This window comes from Nelumbo lutea, chromosome 5 (genome assembly GCF_056320005.1).
Source record: "Nelumbo lutea isolate HS-2025 chromosome 5, American lotus-T2T, whole genome shotgun sequence".
In the NCBI taxonomy this organism is placed as follows: domain Eukaryota; kingdom Viridiplantae; phylum Streptophyta; class Magnoliopsida; order Proteales; family Nelumbonaceae; genus Nelumbo; species Nelumbo lutea.
In genome coordinates, this window is record NC_142688.1 from 80,771,827 (window position 1) to 80,792,014 (window position 20,188).

Sequence of the window (20,188 nt, forward strand, 5' to 3'; positions counted from 1 at the left end):
GTCAAGATCGAATCTTGACTTCTCCCACTACTGGAGATCGAACTGGCAAACAGGGGCGGCAAGAAAGAATTCTGTAGGGATGCTTAATTCTTCCTTCTTTGATTTCAGCACTTAAGAGGATCTGAATATCTCATTCATTTAAAGGCTACCGCCCCCTCCTTCTTTTGTTAACCTAAAGGATTAGCTCCTAATCCAATTAGGAGCTACTTATCCAAATCATATTTGGATCAGCCTTCTCTTTAGGTGATAAGGATAAACCTTTATCTTATCTGCAGATTAGATTAACTTTCTCCTAATTTCATTAGGAGGTTTCTAGATCTGAATCACATTCAGATCTAGACTCTCTGAGTGGATAGGGTCAAGACCCTATCCTATCTGCTAATCTATCTCAGAATTCGCCCCATAATTAACTAATTAAATAGCCCAATTCGAAATGGGCTTTAGGCCCATTAAGCTTATGTGCTCACTTAACCTTCCTAACTGCTCCCCAGTTGGGCTTCCTTGTATGGCGTGGGACCCAAGCATTGATCTACACATCAGCCACATGGGTTCGGCCCAACCTTTGTTATAAGGCCTAGCCGAATACACTGTTATGGACAGTGCATCCCCTGAAACCCATCAAATGGGCTCTATGGGCCCAACACTTACCCTAAGTGGTCCTTGGGCCAAGCCACCTTGTAACACCCAGGGACTGTGGGCAGATGCAAGATTAGCCCATTAGGCATTATCCTCAATGGTCTTACACTTAACCTCTCAGCCCATAATGATCATACACTGCCCGACAATAGAGGACCTCTCCCTCGGCTGCAAGGAACAGTGTTGCACTCTCTACTTATATGGATCCCGGGAATTAAAACCTTCTTGCAAACATTTTAGAAACCATAATATATATACTTTTATATCTCATATAAAATATATTTTGCAAAACAAATCTCAACGATTGAAACCGGCTACCGACAGTCTTGGTTTCCATCGGTGAGAGTGCATCCCCGATCATTACCTTTGTCCAACAAAGGGGCTGATCCTGTCACTATGATCACCCACTCAGATGAATTCTCAGATTGTCCCAACATACCCAGGTTTTGAGCCCCGCTAAGGATCTCACTGATTGGTACATCAAAGACAGCCCAATCCGACACATAGTGCAGTATCATAATCGAGTCTAGGGGTCAGGTGTAACTTTCCAGTTTTGCACATCAATCTCCAAGGTCCAGGGCAATACTGGAAATCTGGTCCAGTTCATAGATTCAATTAATCCTACACTGTATGTGCATAGGGTCTCACCCTGGCAGCTGAGACAGGCCACTCCAACCGACTTGGTGGCACCACAGTGTCAGCCTTGTCAGGATAAGTCTCCCTAGACCGACCCACTAGCTGTGAACATTCTAAACTAACACGAGTCTCATTAAGTGTCCAGTTTAAGGGTATTATACAGAAACATACCAAGGGAACATGAATCAAATATGCGCTTTTATTCATTTACAATTGGAGGGGTGGAGATCCTTCTCTAAGTCCCTTGAGATTGAGCTACTTCATTTGTGAGCTGAGATTCTTGGAGCTCAGAGAGCTTGCAAGTTCTTTGTTCTTCAGAGTGAAAGCATTTTTTCAGTTACAAATCAGATAAAAATGGAACCGATTGAGCAATGCAGCTGGGCTAGATAGAAAAGTAACAGCATGGGTTGAGAATTCTTAAGCCATTTGGTTCCCATTTATTCAGTTGATGGTCTGATTCTGGAGATTTTTTTTTCTTTTTTAGAAAGATTGCACATTCCTCGTGTCTCACTCAATGCTGTACTTGCAGGTTTCTCATCATCGTTTTTTTTTGGGGGTTGACTTAATTAGCTGAACTGTAATCTCATGCATTCTTATCTGCAGGTCCTTTTAAGTTATGGAACATACACGAATTTGGAGCTTCTTGAACACTATGGGTTTATTCTTGATATGAACCCTAGTGACAAGGCGTTTACTGAGTTGGATGCTGAAATTTGCTCATCGAGTTCATGGTCTAAGGATACACTCTACATCCAGCAAGATGGGAAGCCATCTTTTACTCTACTGTCTGCATTACGTTTATGGGCAACCCCACCAAACCAGCGGAAGTCTGTTGCACACTATGCTTATTCAGGATCTCAACTGTCAGCAGAAAATGAGATGTCCGCCATGAGATGGATGGCAAAGAACTGCCAAATTCTTTTGAATAAATTTCCAACTAAAGTTGAAGATGATGATTTGCTACTACACATAATTGACAAAATGCAAAATTTTCCTTTACCCAAGGAGGTGGAGTATCAACAGATGATGTTGGCTTTTGGAGGTGAGGTTGGTGCTTTCTTTGAAGCTAATGGTTTGCAGAAGGGAGGAAGTGGTGGTGACATCACATTCTCTAGGAAGATGATACGCTCGATAGAAAGATGGAAATTGGTTATTCAATGGAGGCTAAGGTATAAGAAAATCTTGGTTGATTGTATTTCTTATTGCACTGAGGTTGTTGATTTTCTTTCTTCTGAGAATTTGCTACCGAATAGAAGTAATAATACCTAATATAGTAATAACTAAAATGTTATGCATCTTTGTATAACGTTATTGGGTAGCTACATTTTTGGTTTCCTCTATGTTTTTATGCTATACATGTTTCTTCATAAATTGTAAAAGTTGAAAGTTTATTAGTTGGTTGTACATGTGCTCAATACCTGTGAATTAGGGCTAGTTACTGCTATCTCATCCTGTATGCCCTTTATTTGTCCATTGTGTCGGTCAAACTGTTAGCCGACTTGTGCACCCAAGAATATTCAATCGCCACTTTCCTAGTCAATAGCTTGATTTCCCTGGTTAAATTCCTATGTAGCCATGAAGTCTCAGTGTTGTTTCTTAACCCTTGTACTCACTACCAGTCTACCACCTTGGAGTTTCCTTTACGTTTTCAACCTACTGTTGACCTGGACGGTCGAACCATTTGAACCATCACCTGGCCCTCAGGTTTTCCTAAAACCTACCATTTGACAAAAAATCATTGACTTAGTCAAACCTGTTTAAGCCTGGTGGTTGAATCGTTGGCCTGTTTAACTTCGTTACCACGGCATGGATTACAAGTTGGATGTATTATATCAAAACTTTCGGAGGCCATAAGTTTTTAATTTTGGGTAATTTTTCTATATTTACACGTTTCAGGATACATTGCCTGTATTTTTTTTTTTTTGCCAAAAACACCATTTCAGCCTCATATCTCAATTTTTAACTTTTTTATTTATAAAATTTTAAAAATTGAAACAAAAAATATAAACTAGACAAAATGAAACATATATATGTAGAATGTAATTATATATTATTTATTCTATATAATATATGTTTATATATTTACTCATTTATTCATATTTATACTATATATATTGATGGTTTGTTATCAGTCTGACCCATCCGACATGGACTGTTAAAGCATTGACCTGCAACCCAGAGGCAAAAACGGTTCAGCTTCTGGGTTGGTTTTTAAACATTGCCACCAAGTATCCGTTTCAATGCCCTTCCAACTTCAGTCCATATAAAAGCAGCTAGAATTTCGGTCCATGTTAAATGCTTCTTCCACGCGTGAAATGCGCAGATTACCCAAGTCACACGGGGTGTCAATTGGACTGGATCTGGTCCAAGCCAATCCAGTCCAATGTGAGTTCATTACGAATGGACCAGGTCCAATCCAATCCAATGAATATTTTGGATCGGTTCAATTCAATGTCTGGTTCATCCAATTTGTTTTAATTTAGATTAATTCTAATTCAAATCTTGTCCATTGACACCTATATTCTTATCTTTTATCAATGGATCAGATATTGGCTCAATCCAACCCAATCCAATATAAATTCATTATGGATGAATCAGGTTCAATCCAATCCAATCCAATTTGGACCATTAAAATCTGGACTGCTCCACTTCAATGTCTTGTTTCTCCATCCAATCGGATCTAATCCAAAACCGGTCCATTGACACTCCTAGCCACACCCATTATAATTCAGCTTCACTTGGTCATGGTTTAATGGGTCCATTTCTCTAATGTGATGATGTTGAACTTGAAGAATAAGACAACCTGCTGATCTACAAACAAAAACTCTACGCAAACATTGTATTCAGCCACACATTGGGAATATCCCCCATACATGTGTATTAAATTCATAGGGAGATGCCTATGCTTGTAGAGCTATTCCTTGTAGATCTCATTGTCAACCTACTTGAAGTAACGCCTATGTTTGGGCTGAAAGGATTCAGCTCTTATAGATGCCTATGCAAAAGCAATTCATAGGGAGATGCCCTTGATGAAGTTCAAGGTCAAAGTCTCCAAAAGCAAATAAAGTATAAGATCATGTCTTCAAATTTCAATTAGTTGGCAAAATCTAAATCTTCAAAGAAGGCAATAAAGATTTAAAAATGGCACTACATGTGCGACAAGAAAAGTCTGCCAATACATTCACCCCTAATTAGTTGCTACTTATATCATCAAGAAAGCGCACCCTTCTGAATACTATGTGCTTTGGGATCATGACACTAATGAGAAAGATGAGACTTTGAATGGTATTGGCTTAAGATGTATCATGAATAATTCTTTTGTATTATTTTCAATGGATAATATCAACTATGTTCAAATACTATATTCCTTTCTATCAGTAGGATGAATACTCATCTACAATGTATTGCATTTATGCTGCAATTAAGGTTCTAAATATCGATGCGCAGGTAGGGGTGTATCGGTCCTTTTATTTATTTATTTATTTTCATAAGCGGTTCAGGGGGACAGTTTAAAGCTCCTCCACCCCCTGAACCGGTTAGAACCCCATCACACCCTCTATAGGGGCGTATCGGGATACTCCCAATACAATACATATCGGTCAATACGTGTCGATACTTTGAACCTTGGCTCCAATGATAGTTCAATCTTTCATTTTGAAATAGTGCGACAATATCTCTATGTGTATACTAATGAATCCACGTGTCAAAAAAGATCCAACATCACAACTATCTAAAGCTTGGATAACTAGTCCTAGACACTAAATCACAATCACTACAAGCTTAAGAAACCAATCCTGGGAACGACTTATTCTTGGGTAACCATCCCTAAACGAATAACCGAAAGCCCTTTGTAACCAGTTTTAAGCACAATTAGCAAATCAAAAGCTCTGAGTAGCCAATCCTAGGCACAAAAGCCCTAAATAACTAGTCATGGGCACAAAAAACAAATTAAAAGCCTTAAGTAACAAGTTCTAAACACAGAAGCCCTAGGCAACCAATCCTAGGCACAATCAGCAATACAAAAGCCTCGAGTAATAAGTCCCAAACACCAAAAGCCCTGGGTAACCACTCCCATATACTAACAAAAAAAGATTATTTAAACAATCATAGTTGAAAGTAATTGTGATGTCGTAGTACTTGTGTTATGATATGGATAACGGTGTTATGCTTAATTGTCACAAATCACATTGCTTCCTTTGTTTTTAATATACATGGACATCCAAAAATAAACTACCTTGCGAAAAAAAAAAAAGATTATAAAACTTTGGCAAAACTCAAAAAGGGAATTATAGAAAGTGTTCCTTTTAATTTACATAACAAAACAATTTACAATTCATTAAATCTTTCATCTTGCCCAAAAAACATTATATATACATACATTCTTATAGTCATGCCACTCTCATCATAGTGACCTTTTCAAGAATGTTCTTCGCTTTTGCATTTCCTCACCTCTTTCCTTGGTTTGTTTCTTAACATCAGCTTGTAAATTTGCGATGTGTAACTTTAGGCTCAGTTTGGTAGGAGTGCAAATACATGTACTGTGCAAATACATACAAAATAATACAAAATACAAGGTTTTGCACTCTACAAATTTATATTTATACTCCTTCCAAACTGAGCCTTAAAATTACAATATTAGCATCCAATTCCACAATTTGTTGTGCAATGGTAGCCTCGTCCATCTCCTCAAAATCAGATCCTTTGTAAAGTGATGACTTCCATAGATAATGAGCAGCATGTACCATCTGCCATCTCATCATCTTCACCTTAAAATCCATCTTGTTGAACACATCATATGTCTTCATCCATCGGACACATTCAATCCAACTTAATTCTTTAATGGCCTTGCAATAGTAAATTGCATCAAGGTAGCAATAATAATTGGTTCCGTTTCACCCTAAAACCGCTTTTGATAAAAAATAGTTGATTTGATCAGTGGCCTATTGACCTAGAGAACGGTTTTTGGTTGTTTTTATTTTATTTATTTTTTTTAAGTCAGAATGGGCCATTTGTTTGAACCAGACAGACAGACCATTCAACCTAGGAGCCAGTCCCCTGAACGGTTCCATGTCTGGTCTAGTTTTTAAAACATTGCCTTCAAGACTACATTTTTTCCTACAACAGGTCCCTTGGACCTCCATTAGGTTGACAACATCTATAGACAATGAGATTATTTCATAATCATCTTACTCTTTCCTTAGGTTGACAACAAGGATGAGCCCTTTGTTACTTGTACTTCAACTCGAAGCACTTTTAGTGGCGATCACATAGTTGATACTCGAACAGCCAAACTAAGTCAGTCACAACATCTTTTGATTGCATAGTCACCGTGGCTCCAGGAGTTGATGTTTTGGACATGTTCACAGAAACTTATTCTGTAATTGCACTGGTGACAGTCTTTGATATGCTCAACGCGATAGTGGTACTAGGAACCAAGGTTTTAAAAATCGGATTGGACATAGGAATCGTTATGGGACCAATTCTCGGATTGAATGATCTGACTGTTTGGTTTGAACAGATAGTCCATTCTGACTTAAAAAAAATAATAATAAAACCACATAAAAATAGCCAAAAACCATTATCCGGATCAATGGGCTGGTGGTTCGACTACCCGGGTTAACGGGGTCATTGATCAAATCAATGACTTTAACCAAAAAGCGATTTTAGGGTGAAACAGAATGAATTACCTGACTAGTTCCCTGGTCAATCAGTTCAACTATCTGGTTCAGTTAGATTTTCAAAACCATGCTAGGAACTATTGTGATGAGGTGTCACCGTCACTAATACTTTCACGAAGCTGATTTAGCTCCATAATCGATGAACTTGTGATAGAGTACACATTTATATGAGGAATTTCTGTGACCAATAATAGTTGTACATCAAGTACCTACAGATCACCACACCATTAGTAATCGCAGATGGCTATACAAAATCTAATGTAGAATCTCGCATTACTTACCTCAACCTTGCACAGATGTAGTGGTATACCCCAACTTACATCATAGTAATAAGAATAGAAGTTTCCACTTAATATATCTTATACCAATGTTTCAACAATAGTAAAAGTTGCACCAATTGCAAAGTGCCGACCAGCTAGTTGATAAGGTCTTTGTTGGTCGTAGCAAAGACTTGGGATCGAATCTTGCTTGCACCTTGGTTGGGGGATGGGCTACCCCGTTGTGTAGACTTTCTAAAAGAAATAAAAAAAAAAAGTTGTACCAACTTGTACTAATTCAATTGCAATAAAATTGTTTGTGACCATGGCAGCCTGCACAAAAATATACCAAGTGATAATCTCCATCATTACGCAAAGTAATATAAAGTTTACTAAACTGAAAACTTACTATAATAGTGCACAACTAGGAGGTCTTTTTCTTCTATTGCAGCTATGGTGTGATGTTCACCGCAAATCTACTTTTAGCATTATGAACCACACTAGCAATAGTTGCAGCCAAGGTTCAATGTATCAACACGTATTAGGTCATATCGGGAGCTTCCCAATATGCCCCTACAAAGGGTGTATCGAGGTTGTATCGTATCAAGAGCTTCCTGATATGCCCCTACAAAGGGTGTATCGGGGTTTCGACCAGCTCAGGGGGTGGGTGGACCTTAAATTGGCCACTTTGAACCAGATTTGAAAAAAAAAAAAACTAATGATGCATGATTTGGAAGCTCCCTATTGGTTAATGACTCGGAAGCCGAGTTGGAGAATTCCTTGCTGGAAGGTGACTCAGTTGCCGAGCTAAGTAAGGCTGAGCTATAAGGTAGCTCGAATGCCGAGCTAAATTAATGGAAAACTGTGTAGTTTCCTAGGAAACTTGTAGGGAAACGGTATTAGAGTGCTTTGGTGCTTAAGTCAACGAGTTGGAAGTTTTAGAGAGAATTAGATGCTAGAAGATCAGACTATGCGAGAGCTAAATCACATGCACCTTCTCTTAGGAAGTGATGCCTTTATATAGGTGTAAGGGCTTGTAGGCCCCTTGCAACGGGTTTGAGATTCCTAGGGAGCCACTCCCGCTAAGTTTGGAGAGAATATCTCTATTAGTTACGTGATTTACACAGAGGGCTAAGGTCCCTTCAATCAACACTGATGCGGATGATGTGGGTAGGCAGGGTTAACAGTTGAGCATTGTTACCCTAGAGAATTCGGTCTTGATGTTAGACAATTTTGTATGCCCTTAGCTTCAATCAAGATAATGTACTTTATGAGTTTATTGTAAATGAATAAAAGTGCATATTTGATTCATGTTCCCTTGGTATGTTTCCGTTTAATACCCTTAAACTGGACACTTAATGAGACTCATGTTAGTTTAGAATGTTCACAGCCAATGGGTCGGTCTGAGGAGACCTATCTTGATAAGGCTGACACTGTGGTGCCACCAAGTCGGTTGGGGTGGCCTGTCTCAGCTGCCAAGGTGAGACCCTAGGCACATACAGTGTAGGATTAATTGAATCTTTGAACTGGACTAGATTTCCAGTATTGCCCTAGACCTTGGAGATTGATGGGCAAAAACATGAAAGTTACACCCGACCCCTAAACTCAAATATGATACTGCACTAGGTGTCGGATTGGGTTGTCTTTGATATACCATTCAGTGAGATCCTTAGCGGGGCTCAAAACCTAGGTATGTTGGGATAGTCTAAGAATTCATTTGAGTGAATGATCATAGTGACAGGATCAACCCCTTTGTCGGATAAAGGTAATGAACGGGGATGCACTCACATTTATGGAAACCAAGACTACCGGCAACCGATTTCAATCGTTGAGATTTGTTTTGCGAAATATATTTTATATGAGATATAAAAGTATATATATTATGGTTTCGAAATGATTTGCAAAATGTTTTAATTTCCGGGATCCATATAAGTAGAGAGTGCAACATTGTTCCTTGCAGCCGAGGGAGAGGTCCTCTCTTATCGAGCAGTATATGATCATTATGGGCTAAGAGGTTAAGTGTATGACCATTGAGAATAATACCTTATGGGCTAATCTTGCATCTGCCCACAATCCCTGGGTGTTACAAGGTGGCTTGGCCCAGGGACCACTTAGGGTAAGTGTTGGGCCCATAGAGCCCATAAGATGGGTTTTTAGGGGGTGCATTATCCATAACAGTGTATTCGGCCATGCCTTGTAACAAAGGCTGGGCTGAACCCATGTGGCTGATGTGTAAATCAATGTTTGGGCCCCACGCAATATAAGGAAGCCCAACTGGGCAGCAGTTTGGAAGGTTAAGTGAATACATAACCTTAAATGGGCCTTAAGCCCATTTCGAACTGGGCTGGTTTGACCAATCATTTAAAAAGGGGCGAATTCTGAGATGGATCAGCTGATAGGATTGGGCCCAGACCCTATCCACTTAGAGAGTCCAAGTTTTAAGTAAGATTTAGATCTGAAAGCCTCCTAATTAGATTAGGAGATGGCTGATTTGATCTGCAAATAAGATAAGGGCACTTAAAATGACTTTTAATCCAAATATGATTTGGATTAGCAACTCCTAATGGGATTTGGAGCTGATCCCTTTAAGTCTATAAAAGGAGGAGGGGGCAGTAGCCTTTTGACATGCAATACACAACTCCTGTCTTCAGAGCTGAAATCACAAGAAGAGAGAATTTCTGCTTCCTACGAATACTCTCTTATCACCTCTTTCCTACAACCGCCGCCTCTAGCAGTTCGATCTCCTACTCTCTACAGGAGTAATCAAGATTTGATGTTGATACCAATCTTTTGGGAAAAGATTGATTGGAGCTGTATTCACAAGCCATCCTCTTGATTCTTGCGAAGGGTCAAGTTCTTTTGGAAGAGCACTATTGATTCTGCTCCATCCTACACTGCGCCATCTTCAGTGGGAGCAGATTTTGGATCCTTCCTTGGGTGTGAACACCTCCATTGAGAGATACTATTTCTCCGTATCAGGTATAATCCCTTCCTACTCCTTTTGGTTCAGATCTGGTTCAGTTTGTGGTTTAAGAATGATCATTGAAAATATGATTTTCTAAATAGGGAATGCGATTCCCAATTGAAGGGAGAGAATTTTTTTTGAAATCCGCCCCTTTATTCCGCAATCTTTAGGCGTCCATGTGATGGATATCCTATCCCTTCACTTGATAACGGGTTTAAGGAATAAGTCGATGCGCACGTCTTGTAGGTTGCTACTTGTACCCTGTTAGCTTGGCAGCTCCCCAAAGGAGGTTGTTCCTCACACTAAGGTCCTTTAGGCCGGCAGGGCCGAGGTACTATAGGTCATCAATTGACGAGGTGTTGCTAGCCGCTCTATTGAGGTGATCTGCTTACTCGGTGCTCAGATTTCATCTAGCTGTTCCGAGATGACACATGTCGTGTTGTCATTTGGAGGACGAAATTACCCTTCATCAATTGCCCCCCACTCCCGAGTCGACGTTAGCTTGGTGAAGGGAGTAGCTCATAGTCGCCTTTCTCAGTTTAGTAATTTGTCTAACCGGTCCACAAATTGCTTGACTCACTCATCCAACTCGGTTCAAAGACAAGCGAGGCTACAGCGAGTGAGTCGAATGATTTGCGGACTAGCTAAACAAATTACCAAACTAAGAGAGGCGATTATGAGGTACTTTTCTTGTCGAGATAACGTCAACTCGGGAGTGGGGGGCAATTGACGAGGGGTAATTTGAACCTTGGTTGTGGTCATACTAGTCGTCATAGGCAACTCCTCGCACTATATCCTAGCCTACACCTCCACAACATTTCTCACCTTGTTGCACTCTCCACTATCTGAAGAAATTACTTTGATTTCTTCCCTCTCCTCCCTAGCACCTTCCACTAGGATCTTGTCACTCGTCTCCAAGGTTTTAAAAAGGGAAAATTTCTTAAACTACCCCTATTGTTTAGCTAATCGACAAACTGTACCTTTAATGTTTAAGTATTGTCTTAAACCATTCCTATTGTTTTCAACAATTAACTAACTCTACCCCTATCATTAGCATCTGTTAATGTTCCATAAAAATCCATACACATGTGACACCATGTGATGTATAATTTTTAAAACCCAATATTACCCTTCATCCCTCTCCCTCTCCCTCCTCCTCCTCCTTTTCAACAACAACAAACCGAGCTCTACCTCTGCCTTCGTCTCTATTTCCACCTCCATCTCCATTCCATCAGATCTATCTCCACGAACGGCTCAATGTCCTTATTCGATAGATGACTTGCATAGGGCATCTTTGTGAAGGGGGGAATCGCCTATTAAGAAGAGCTTTGCTAGTGGAAGGATGGAGGCAACCTAAGCATGGTTGAGTCAAGGGGAACTCTGATAGGGTTATTTTTTGTGATGCTTTTGATAAGGCAACATATGGTTTTGTAATCCCAAAAACTAGTAGGGATCTTATTGAGGTTGGATATTGCGGTGTGGTAGAAGCAGGTGCTTGTGGAGCACAGAAAGCCGTGTTGGAGTCTAACGCTCTAGATCTCATTAAAGCTATCAAAAAGCCTTCTCAAGCCATTAATTCCTTCTCCCCATCTTATTGGCTGATGTTTGTGCCTGAAATGGACACCAACCTAGGTAAAAATGGACTCTACTCTTTTGAAATCTTCCCAGAAGCTCATTGAGTATAGTTAGCATGAGATGGAAAGAAGGCATTTGAAAAAGCCAGGCATGGTTTTGAGAAGGCATTTGAACTCAACAACTTCGAATTCACTTTGGGGTTGTGTGTTTTGCCGTGAACCAGATTGGTGAGCTTCTGTAATGGGATTGAAATGACGACAAAACACAGGCAACCATACCTCCAGAGGCTCCGCTTTGCCATAGATCCAACTTTGGTTTCACCCTGAACCTCCCCTTGACCCATCCTATTTGATTATAGTTATGGGGCACTCAATGAACTTGCTAGAAGAGGCTTTCCTGTGGGATGGGCTGAGAGAGTAGCGGGTTCTTCACTCTCCTTCTAATTCAGATACTGAATTGAATCTCTTGAAGACCAATAAGCTCCCCCTTTGACTTAGGGGGCATTCCACCACTTTGATTAATGCAAACACAGTTCCCTCAAGAATATTATCTGGATATCTAGCTCGAAGAGAACCGAAGAGCAGGTGATTTCGTTAGGGACTCCTCTCTCCGACCTTAAGGAGCATCCAATTCTTAACCTTGTGATTGATGATGCCGATGAGGTTTACCCACATCTCAATCTCATCAAAGGCCGAGGTGGGTCTTTGCTTAGGGAGAAGATGGTCGAGGGCATTTACCAGAAGTTTGTTGTTATTATCGATGAGTCAAAGCTAGTTGATCATTTGGGAGGTAGCAACCTAACTATGATAGTCAAGATTGTACCTTCTTGCTAGAAATTTACAATTGATTGTCTATAAGTGGACAAAATTTAATGGAAGGGTAGACCTAACTTTTCATCCTTTCTGTTAGAATGTAACGGTGATGGCAATTGTAAAAAAAATAAGGGTGGTGCAAGACAATAATTTAATTAAATAGTAAGGGTATAGTTAGTCAATTAGCTAAACCATAAGGGTAGTTTAAGAAATTTTCCCTTTTAAAAATCAACCAGAAGTGGAACTATTCTAGGAATCAATTCCTAGGTTGAACAGTCTAACTGTCTGGTTTGAATAGATGGCCCATTTTGATATAGAAATAAATAAAATAAAAAATGGTCAAAAACTATTGTTTGGGTCAATGGGTTGACGGTTCAACCGCCCAGGTCAACGGGTCACTGACCAAATTAATAGTTATTGGCCAAAAAGCAATTTTAGGTTGAAACAAAACCAGTTACCTGGTTGGTTCCTGGGTCAACCGGTCTGACCATCTGGTTCGGTCTTATTTTCGAAACCATGGTAATATTTGTTTAGGTTGAAACATCTACTTAAGGGGCCTCTTTGCGCTTTGGCATGCTTTTCCTTGTTGGGGGGGCTTGCTCCTTTTCCTTCTTTCGTACTACTCTTTGGCGCCTTCCCTTCCTCCCCTTTCTTCTCAATGACTATACCCTCTAGGGGGCCATCACATGTCACATTCTAACTCAAAAAATTATTGTCGTAACAAACATACTTCTTGTGATCATAGGAGAACCCTCCAATCATATGTCATGACCAAAAATTCTTTGCACCCCGAGAAGAGGTAATTCTCATTGGGATAATGTAAAGAACACTGATGTGGACCCCATTGATGTGGTCCCCACAGTGTTCGTATGATAGCAATATTTATGTTAGATATAACAGTGTTAGTTGGTAGTCATTTTCAGTTAGTTATTTCAGCTTTATTATTAGTTATTTCTTATTCTATTTGCCATTAAGCAATAAGGGCAATTCAGCCCTTTTATAGTTAGCCAATAGTTATAAATACTAAGAGAGGGTGGGCCAATAGAAACTATGACCTACTCTCTCTCTTTTCTGAAACTCTCTTTGTGTACTTCTTTTCTTCCTCTCTTCTCTTCTTCTTCTTTCCAAAATTTTCATCATTTTTTCTTTTAATTCAAGACTGCTTGTAGTCTAGATCGACCTGCTACTTCCTAGCATGACTCACCTCGGGCCAAAGTGTCTATTAGTTGTTGTTTTTATGTTTATTTGTTTAGTTTGTTAATTAAGCTCATTGGCAATCTTATGGTTAATAAACAACACTTGATTTGAGCCCCACCACCATCACCCATTGTTATGTTTCACCAAAATTACCTCCCACTATTTCAAACCATTTAATAATTAATACAAGAGCCTCATCTAACCAAGAGTTGGGGGGTCAATAAGATTTTGTTCTCCCTTATTACAAATAAAGAAAAATTGATTCATTTGTGAACAGAATCCATGCAAAATTATAGAGTAATCAAAGCTCCCAAGTCCTAACTCATAAAGACTTCAAAGGAAGTTAATTGCTTTTGGCCTTGTAGAATCTTACCATTTTCCTTTTTTTATTGAATTTGGAATTTTCTTGCAATTATTGGCGCTTCATGGAGCCTTGGGTTAGAGGCTAGTGGTCCTAGCGAAAACTAAGTTATACAATTCACCAAATGCGGTGGGTGGCACTACAATAGAAAAAAAAAAATTCCCATCTAGCATCCAACCATCTCTCTTGATTTTTCTAACAATTCATTTTCATACTGAAATTAATTGAAGAAGGGAAAACATCTTCTTCTTGAAGTTTTCATTATTTCATCTGAAAAACTTCTATGTTTCAAGCATTTTTGCATGCATTGAGCCGGCCAGATTTTTACAAGCATTTGTCCATAAACTAAAGTCTTAGGTGGCATTTGATAAATTTGAAAAGTTAAAAAAGATATTATTTGTGTTTGAAATTTGAAAAGTAGTATGAATGCTTTTCTACTTTTTAGAGGTTTTGAATAGTTAAGGTTGTTTGTGTTGGATCAATCCTTTAGCATCTAAAATTCCTCGATTTTGCTACTTTACTCCTAGAATAGACAATTTGGTAATTTTGAGTTTAATTTGCACTATTTCATAAAAGTAATTTATTAAATTCAAAATAATATTGAAAAATATGAATAAATAATAATAATTAATAATTAATACAAATCAAAATTAATAAAAACTATTGAAATAATTAATAATTAATACATATAAATTAAAAAAAAATGCATTATTAAAAAAATAAAATAATATTGAAAAACACAAATAATCAATAATTAACAACGATCAAGACAAAGAATTGTGGAATCCCATCACCATTGCTCATCAATCATTTTTCCATAAAGAGAGACAACACAACAAAATACAACACGTTAAACCCAAACCAAAAAGACCAAATATAAAATCAAGCCGATTCTTGATTCTCGTCACTTTCGTTCTTCTTACCTTGGACTAAGCATGAAGTTAGTGAAGATATCCAAGTACCAAGCCAGGAACACCAGCGCGTACAACTCCTACGTCTTAAACGAAATCCCTAATTGCTACAACAAGATTTGAGAAGAAAAAGAATTCAACTCTACCACTTGAATCAACTTAACAAAATCCCTAGAAAACATTGAGGGATTTTGTTTTGGGAAAACATTTTCTTTAGTCCGAATGGAGAAATTTGCGTCACTTGAACATGATTTGGTAGCATAGATTTTGAGAAGTAGCACTAGGATACTAAAAAAATGCATCTATTTCCTACAAGTTGAAAGATATTCATGGCTGCAGAGATTAAATCAATTGGTTTTGTGCTCTAGATTTCAAAATCGGAATTGAAGGAATGAGAAATGTAAAAAATGAGGAATATTGTGAAACTGGATTGAGAATTAAAAGTGCACAATGGCAAGAAAATTAGATGCAGTAGATGCTTTTCTACTTTGTTAAACCTTGGAATGAAAATATAGTGCAATAAGTCCCTTTGTTGTTCAAGAGGAAGAACTCCGATGAGATAATTTTGGGTTTAAACAGGGGCATACCTTGTCTTTTTGAAATTATTCATGAGCATTTGAGACTTTGTGCTAGGTCTGAAACACATCTAAGCATGTTAAGTATTGGGCTATAGTCTTAGAATTTCATATCTAAAATTACATTTTAGATCATCCTTTCAAACTCAAACACAAATATGGGTGGCGTCTGAAAAGTAACATTTTTCAGACTTTAGAGGTCTGAAAAGTTTTATCAAATGCCACCTTAGTCTTATCATCAATCATCTTATAAACAATTCATCCATTTCAGCAATCATCAAACAAACCCTTGCCCTACAATTTATACCAACCATGTATATAAAGTTTTACAAAGAACAGAGTTTACACATAACAATCATGCCGAGAGTTGCAACAACAAAACATAAAATAAAAAGCAACTAATCATTGAACAAAAAATGACAAGAAATTAAATAACACAGAGGTAAACAAATCAAGGATTTAGTAGGACTCTACAACATGAAACAACACCACCATTTTCACTTGTACTAACCTCTTGATCGAAGATGAAAAATGGACTAGACAAAGTGTAGTATGCTCTGTAAGCTCCTTTGAACACATAAAAAAATGAGAAAATGGTAGTATTAGAGAAATTTCTCCATGAAAAATAGTAGGAAAAATGTAAAAACTAAATAATATTGAATACCTCATCTGGTGATGACTTCCCCAAGCGATGGTTGCAACAATTGAGTAGCGAGAGGGGAAAGAGTTTGGCATCAAAGAAGAAAAATGTGCAAGCTCGATGACAACTAGGACACACATTTTAACTATCAACACACAATGCGTTTAAGGTTCCGATGGGTCAAAAAGCACTGAAACATTTTAACTATCAACACATTTTTTTTGGTAGAGTAAGGGTGAGCTACACAAGCCTGGGGGTAGCTCTTCCCCATAAATTGCACCAACAAATGAACTCTAGCGGCCTAGGAAGCATAGGGAGAGAATTGCTAACAGGAGCATCTAAGTCGAGAGCATGTTTCGCCAACCAATCAGTTGCCTGGTTACCTTCACGAAAGGCAAGAGAGAAAAAGACACCACAGTCCAGCAACTCCACCAGTCTGAAGCATTCACCAATGATAGTCTGAAGTCTCCATGGTGGGTCAAGCGTCTTCTTGAGGTAGGAAATGACGTTGAGCGGATCACCCTCAATGTAAATGGATTAATCTCTGAAGTTAAAAGCCATATTGAGGGCTTCCCAAGTAGCCCATGCCTCAACAAGATTTATCAATGCCTCCCCGATAGGACAAGCTTTCAGATTCAAGACCTCCCTAAGGGAGTTTTTGGCAATACACACAACAACACAATGACCCCCACTATTACGGGAAGCATCAAAATTGATTTTGATAACCCCCGGTTTTGGATTCCTCCAATAAATTAAGTTCCAAACTCTTTTATTAATCTTGTCCCTTGCTGCGCTGTTACAAATCTCCAGTTGGTTGTTGAAAGATTGGGCTTTATCAATGATCCCAACCGGAGTGATGTTGTTATTAAAAATTTTCTCATTTCTATTCTTCCACAAGAATCATAGAATAATGCTTGCCTTTTCTCTACTTAATTGAGTTACATGGTTGTTAATCATGTTAGACCACCAACTATTAATAGAAACTTCATTGTCCATTTGGTTCACAATGTCCTAGCCCACTAGTCTCTAAACTTGTTTTGCAGTCATGCAATTTTTGAAAATGTGATCAATGTTTTCATTATCTCCACAAAAGTTACATGTCGCACTTATGGTCATACCCCTCTTTCTAAGGTCTTTGGATGGTAGTTTATGATTAAGGAGCAGGAACATGAAGATTCTTATCTTAGGGGCACATTGAGGCCCCAAATAGTATTTATTTAGGAAGCCTTTGTTCTGTACTTGCATATTATCCCTAAGACAAACTTCTTTGTACACTAATCTTATAGTGAAATTCCCCTTAGGGTTGGGTCTCCTAATGATTTCATCTTCTTTTGCATTCGAAGGGATGAAAATTGTTTTTATCTTGTTCCAAATCGGCTTTGGGACTATTTGGCAGATTTGCTCTTCCTTTCAAATCATTCTATCATGATCAATACAATCACTAACTTTAAGATCTTCATTAGCAAGAGTGTCCTCGTTTCTAGCGTCTTTAAGGATATCCTCCCCCACCCATCTATCATTCCAAAAGTTAATAGATCTCCCATTTCCAATTGACCAGCCGAGGCCTCTCCTAAGTAAACTTCTAGCTTTGAGGATTTCCCTCCAACCAAGAGATCCCCTTTTTATCCTTGGCATTCCAAAAGTCCTCTTTACTTAGGTATTTGTTTTTCACCACTTTAACCCACATGTTATTCTTTTCAGTGATAACTTTCCACCCAAGCTTAGCAGGGTTTGCCTCATTCATCCATCTTAGGTTTTGTAGCCCAAGACCACCCCATATCTTAGAGACACATACCTTTCTCCAGCTCATGAGGTGTATAGGCTTCCTACCATTACTATTTGCCCATAAGAAATTACTTTGGAGTCTATTAATCTCCTTTACATTTTCCAAAGGGATGGAAAGATCTCATCATGAATTGGGTTAGAGCAAATGGTGGAATTGAAGAGGGTGACTCTCCCGGCAAGAGAAAGAGTACTTTTCTTCCACCCTACAAGCTTATTGCAGATTCTTTCCCTTAATTGTCCAAAGGTCCTTTGAGTCACCCTTTTCGAGATCACTGGAACTCCTAGGTAAGAACCTGATTTTGTCTCAATGAGAATTCTAATGCATCTAGAAAGGATTCTTTGCAATCTATTGGGAATGTTCTTTGAAAATCCCAAGGCAGATTTGTCAAAATTTGGACACTGGCCAGATGCTGGTGCAAATTGATCTAGAATTTCTTTAATTCAGAAACAAACGGGCATTGAAGTCCTCGCAAAAATGATGCAATCATTAGCAAATTGAAGGATTGAGATACAAGGTCCGCTTCTTGAGATTCTACACCCAATTTGACTTTTGGGTTTGGCTACTTCATATTCAAATTTTCTTGAAAGAGCTTCTGCATATAGCACAAAAATATATAGACAGATAGTCCCCTTGTCTTATCCCCCTAGTTGGGGTGAAACTTCTAGAAGGGGAACCATTAATGAGAATTTTGTATGAAACAAACTTGATGCAAGCCATAGTCCAATCCACTCATCTTTTAAGGAATCCGAAGAATTTTTTCAATGAAATCCCATTACAACCTATCATAAGCTTTTCCCATATCCACTTTACAGGCCATAATTCCACTCCTTCATTTTTTTCTTCATCATTGAGTGGATAATCTCATGGGCTATTAGGATATTATCATTGATCTGCCTATTAAGGACAAAAGCGCTTTGAAATGGGGATATTATACTATCTAAAAAAGGCTTAACCCTATTAACCTGAATCTTTGAGATAATCTTATAAATCACGTTGCACAAGCTTATAGGTCTGTAATTGTTAGCCGTCTCTGGATTTTTTTTTTGTTTTTGGGATCAAAACTATGAAAGTTTTATTAAAATTTGAATTCATTTTCCCCGAATGGAAAAAGGCTTTGACAGTGTTACATACCGACTCACTAATAATATGCCAAAACCTTTTGGAAAAGAAGGCATTAAGGCCATCAACACGAAGAACTTTCATGTCCTTAATGAACTTAACAACCTCAAGAATTTTGGCTTTAGTAACTTGCTTATTAATTTGATTGATTTGTTCCATCGAAGAGCTAGGTTTAATACCCTCAATAAAGTAATCTATCCCACTAGTCCCTTCGGTTTTATATCTATCTTCAAATTTCTTGAGAAGGACCTTAGTGACTCCATTTTGATCTTGGACCCATTTTTATTCTATTAATCCTATTTTTATTTCTTCTAATAACCACCATGGTATGGAAGAATTTATTATTCTTATCTCCCAAATTTATCCAATCAATTCTGGCTTTTTGGGTCCAAAAAATCTCTTCCTTTTTGAGGATATTCTCAAGCTGGATCTGTAACGCTCTTTCCATATTCATCGTGGGAATATCTTGAGGGTTGTTTGCGATGATCTTTTGAGCTTCCCCAATTCTAAGCAAGTCTTCTTTCTTTTTAAAAATGTTACCGAAATGATTTTTATTTCAAGTTCTAAGCTCCTTTACCATCTTATTTCTCTCTCTCTCTCTCTCTCTTTTATGAAAGCATAGCACCATTAGCTTCAATATTCCACACGCATTGTTTACACATTTTCTAGGCTCGGGTCGCTACACCACATGGCTTCAAAAAGGAAGGGCCTAGGACGAGTAAGATTTGGACCCGTTGTGTCTAGCAAAAAAGGGGAGTGATCAGAAGTAAGAAAGGGCTCGGAATTCCGTTCTCCATAAATCGTTAGAGAGAATCCAGTCTAAACGCTCCCAAATGGTGCTGTTTCATCCAAGCACATCAACATTATTTTCAATAATGGTTCTGATGACAATTAGTACACACATCAACGCTACATCACATAACCATCGGGAGCAATCACTTATGGATGAATGCAACTTACGAGGCATGCCCATTTTTCACAATTATTTTTAAAAAACGCCTGAACCACGCTGAAAAGTGGAAACGCCAACATGACTCCAA

At 38.4% G+C, this 20,188-nt stretch overlaps 1 protein-coding gene across 3 annotated transcripts in view; it reads left to right on the top strand.

Annotated features, from left to right (window-relative positions):
• The window catches only part of SDG40 (SET domain group 40), a 36,883-nt gene extending 34,207 nt beyond the window's left edge, over positions 1–2,676 (top strand). For all 3 annotated transcript variants that reach the window (XM_088946615.1, XM_088946614.1, XM_088946616.1), the window contains one exon: positions 1,876–2,676. In XM_088946615.1, coding sequence (XP_088802741.1) covers positions 1,876–2,541 — 666 coding nt within the window. In that variant the 3' untranslated portion in view covers positions 2,542–2,676. The remainder of the gene's footprint in view (positions 1–1,875) is intronic.
• The last annotated feature ends 17,512 nt before the right edge of the window (positions 2,677–20,188 follow it).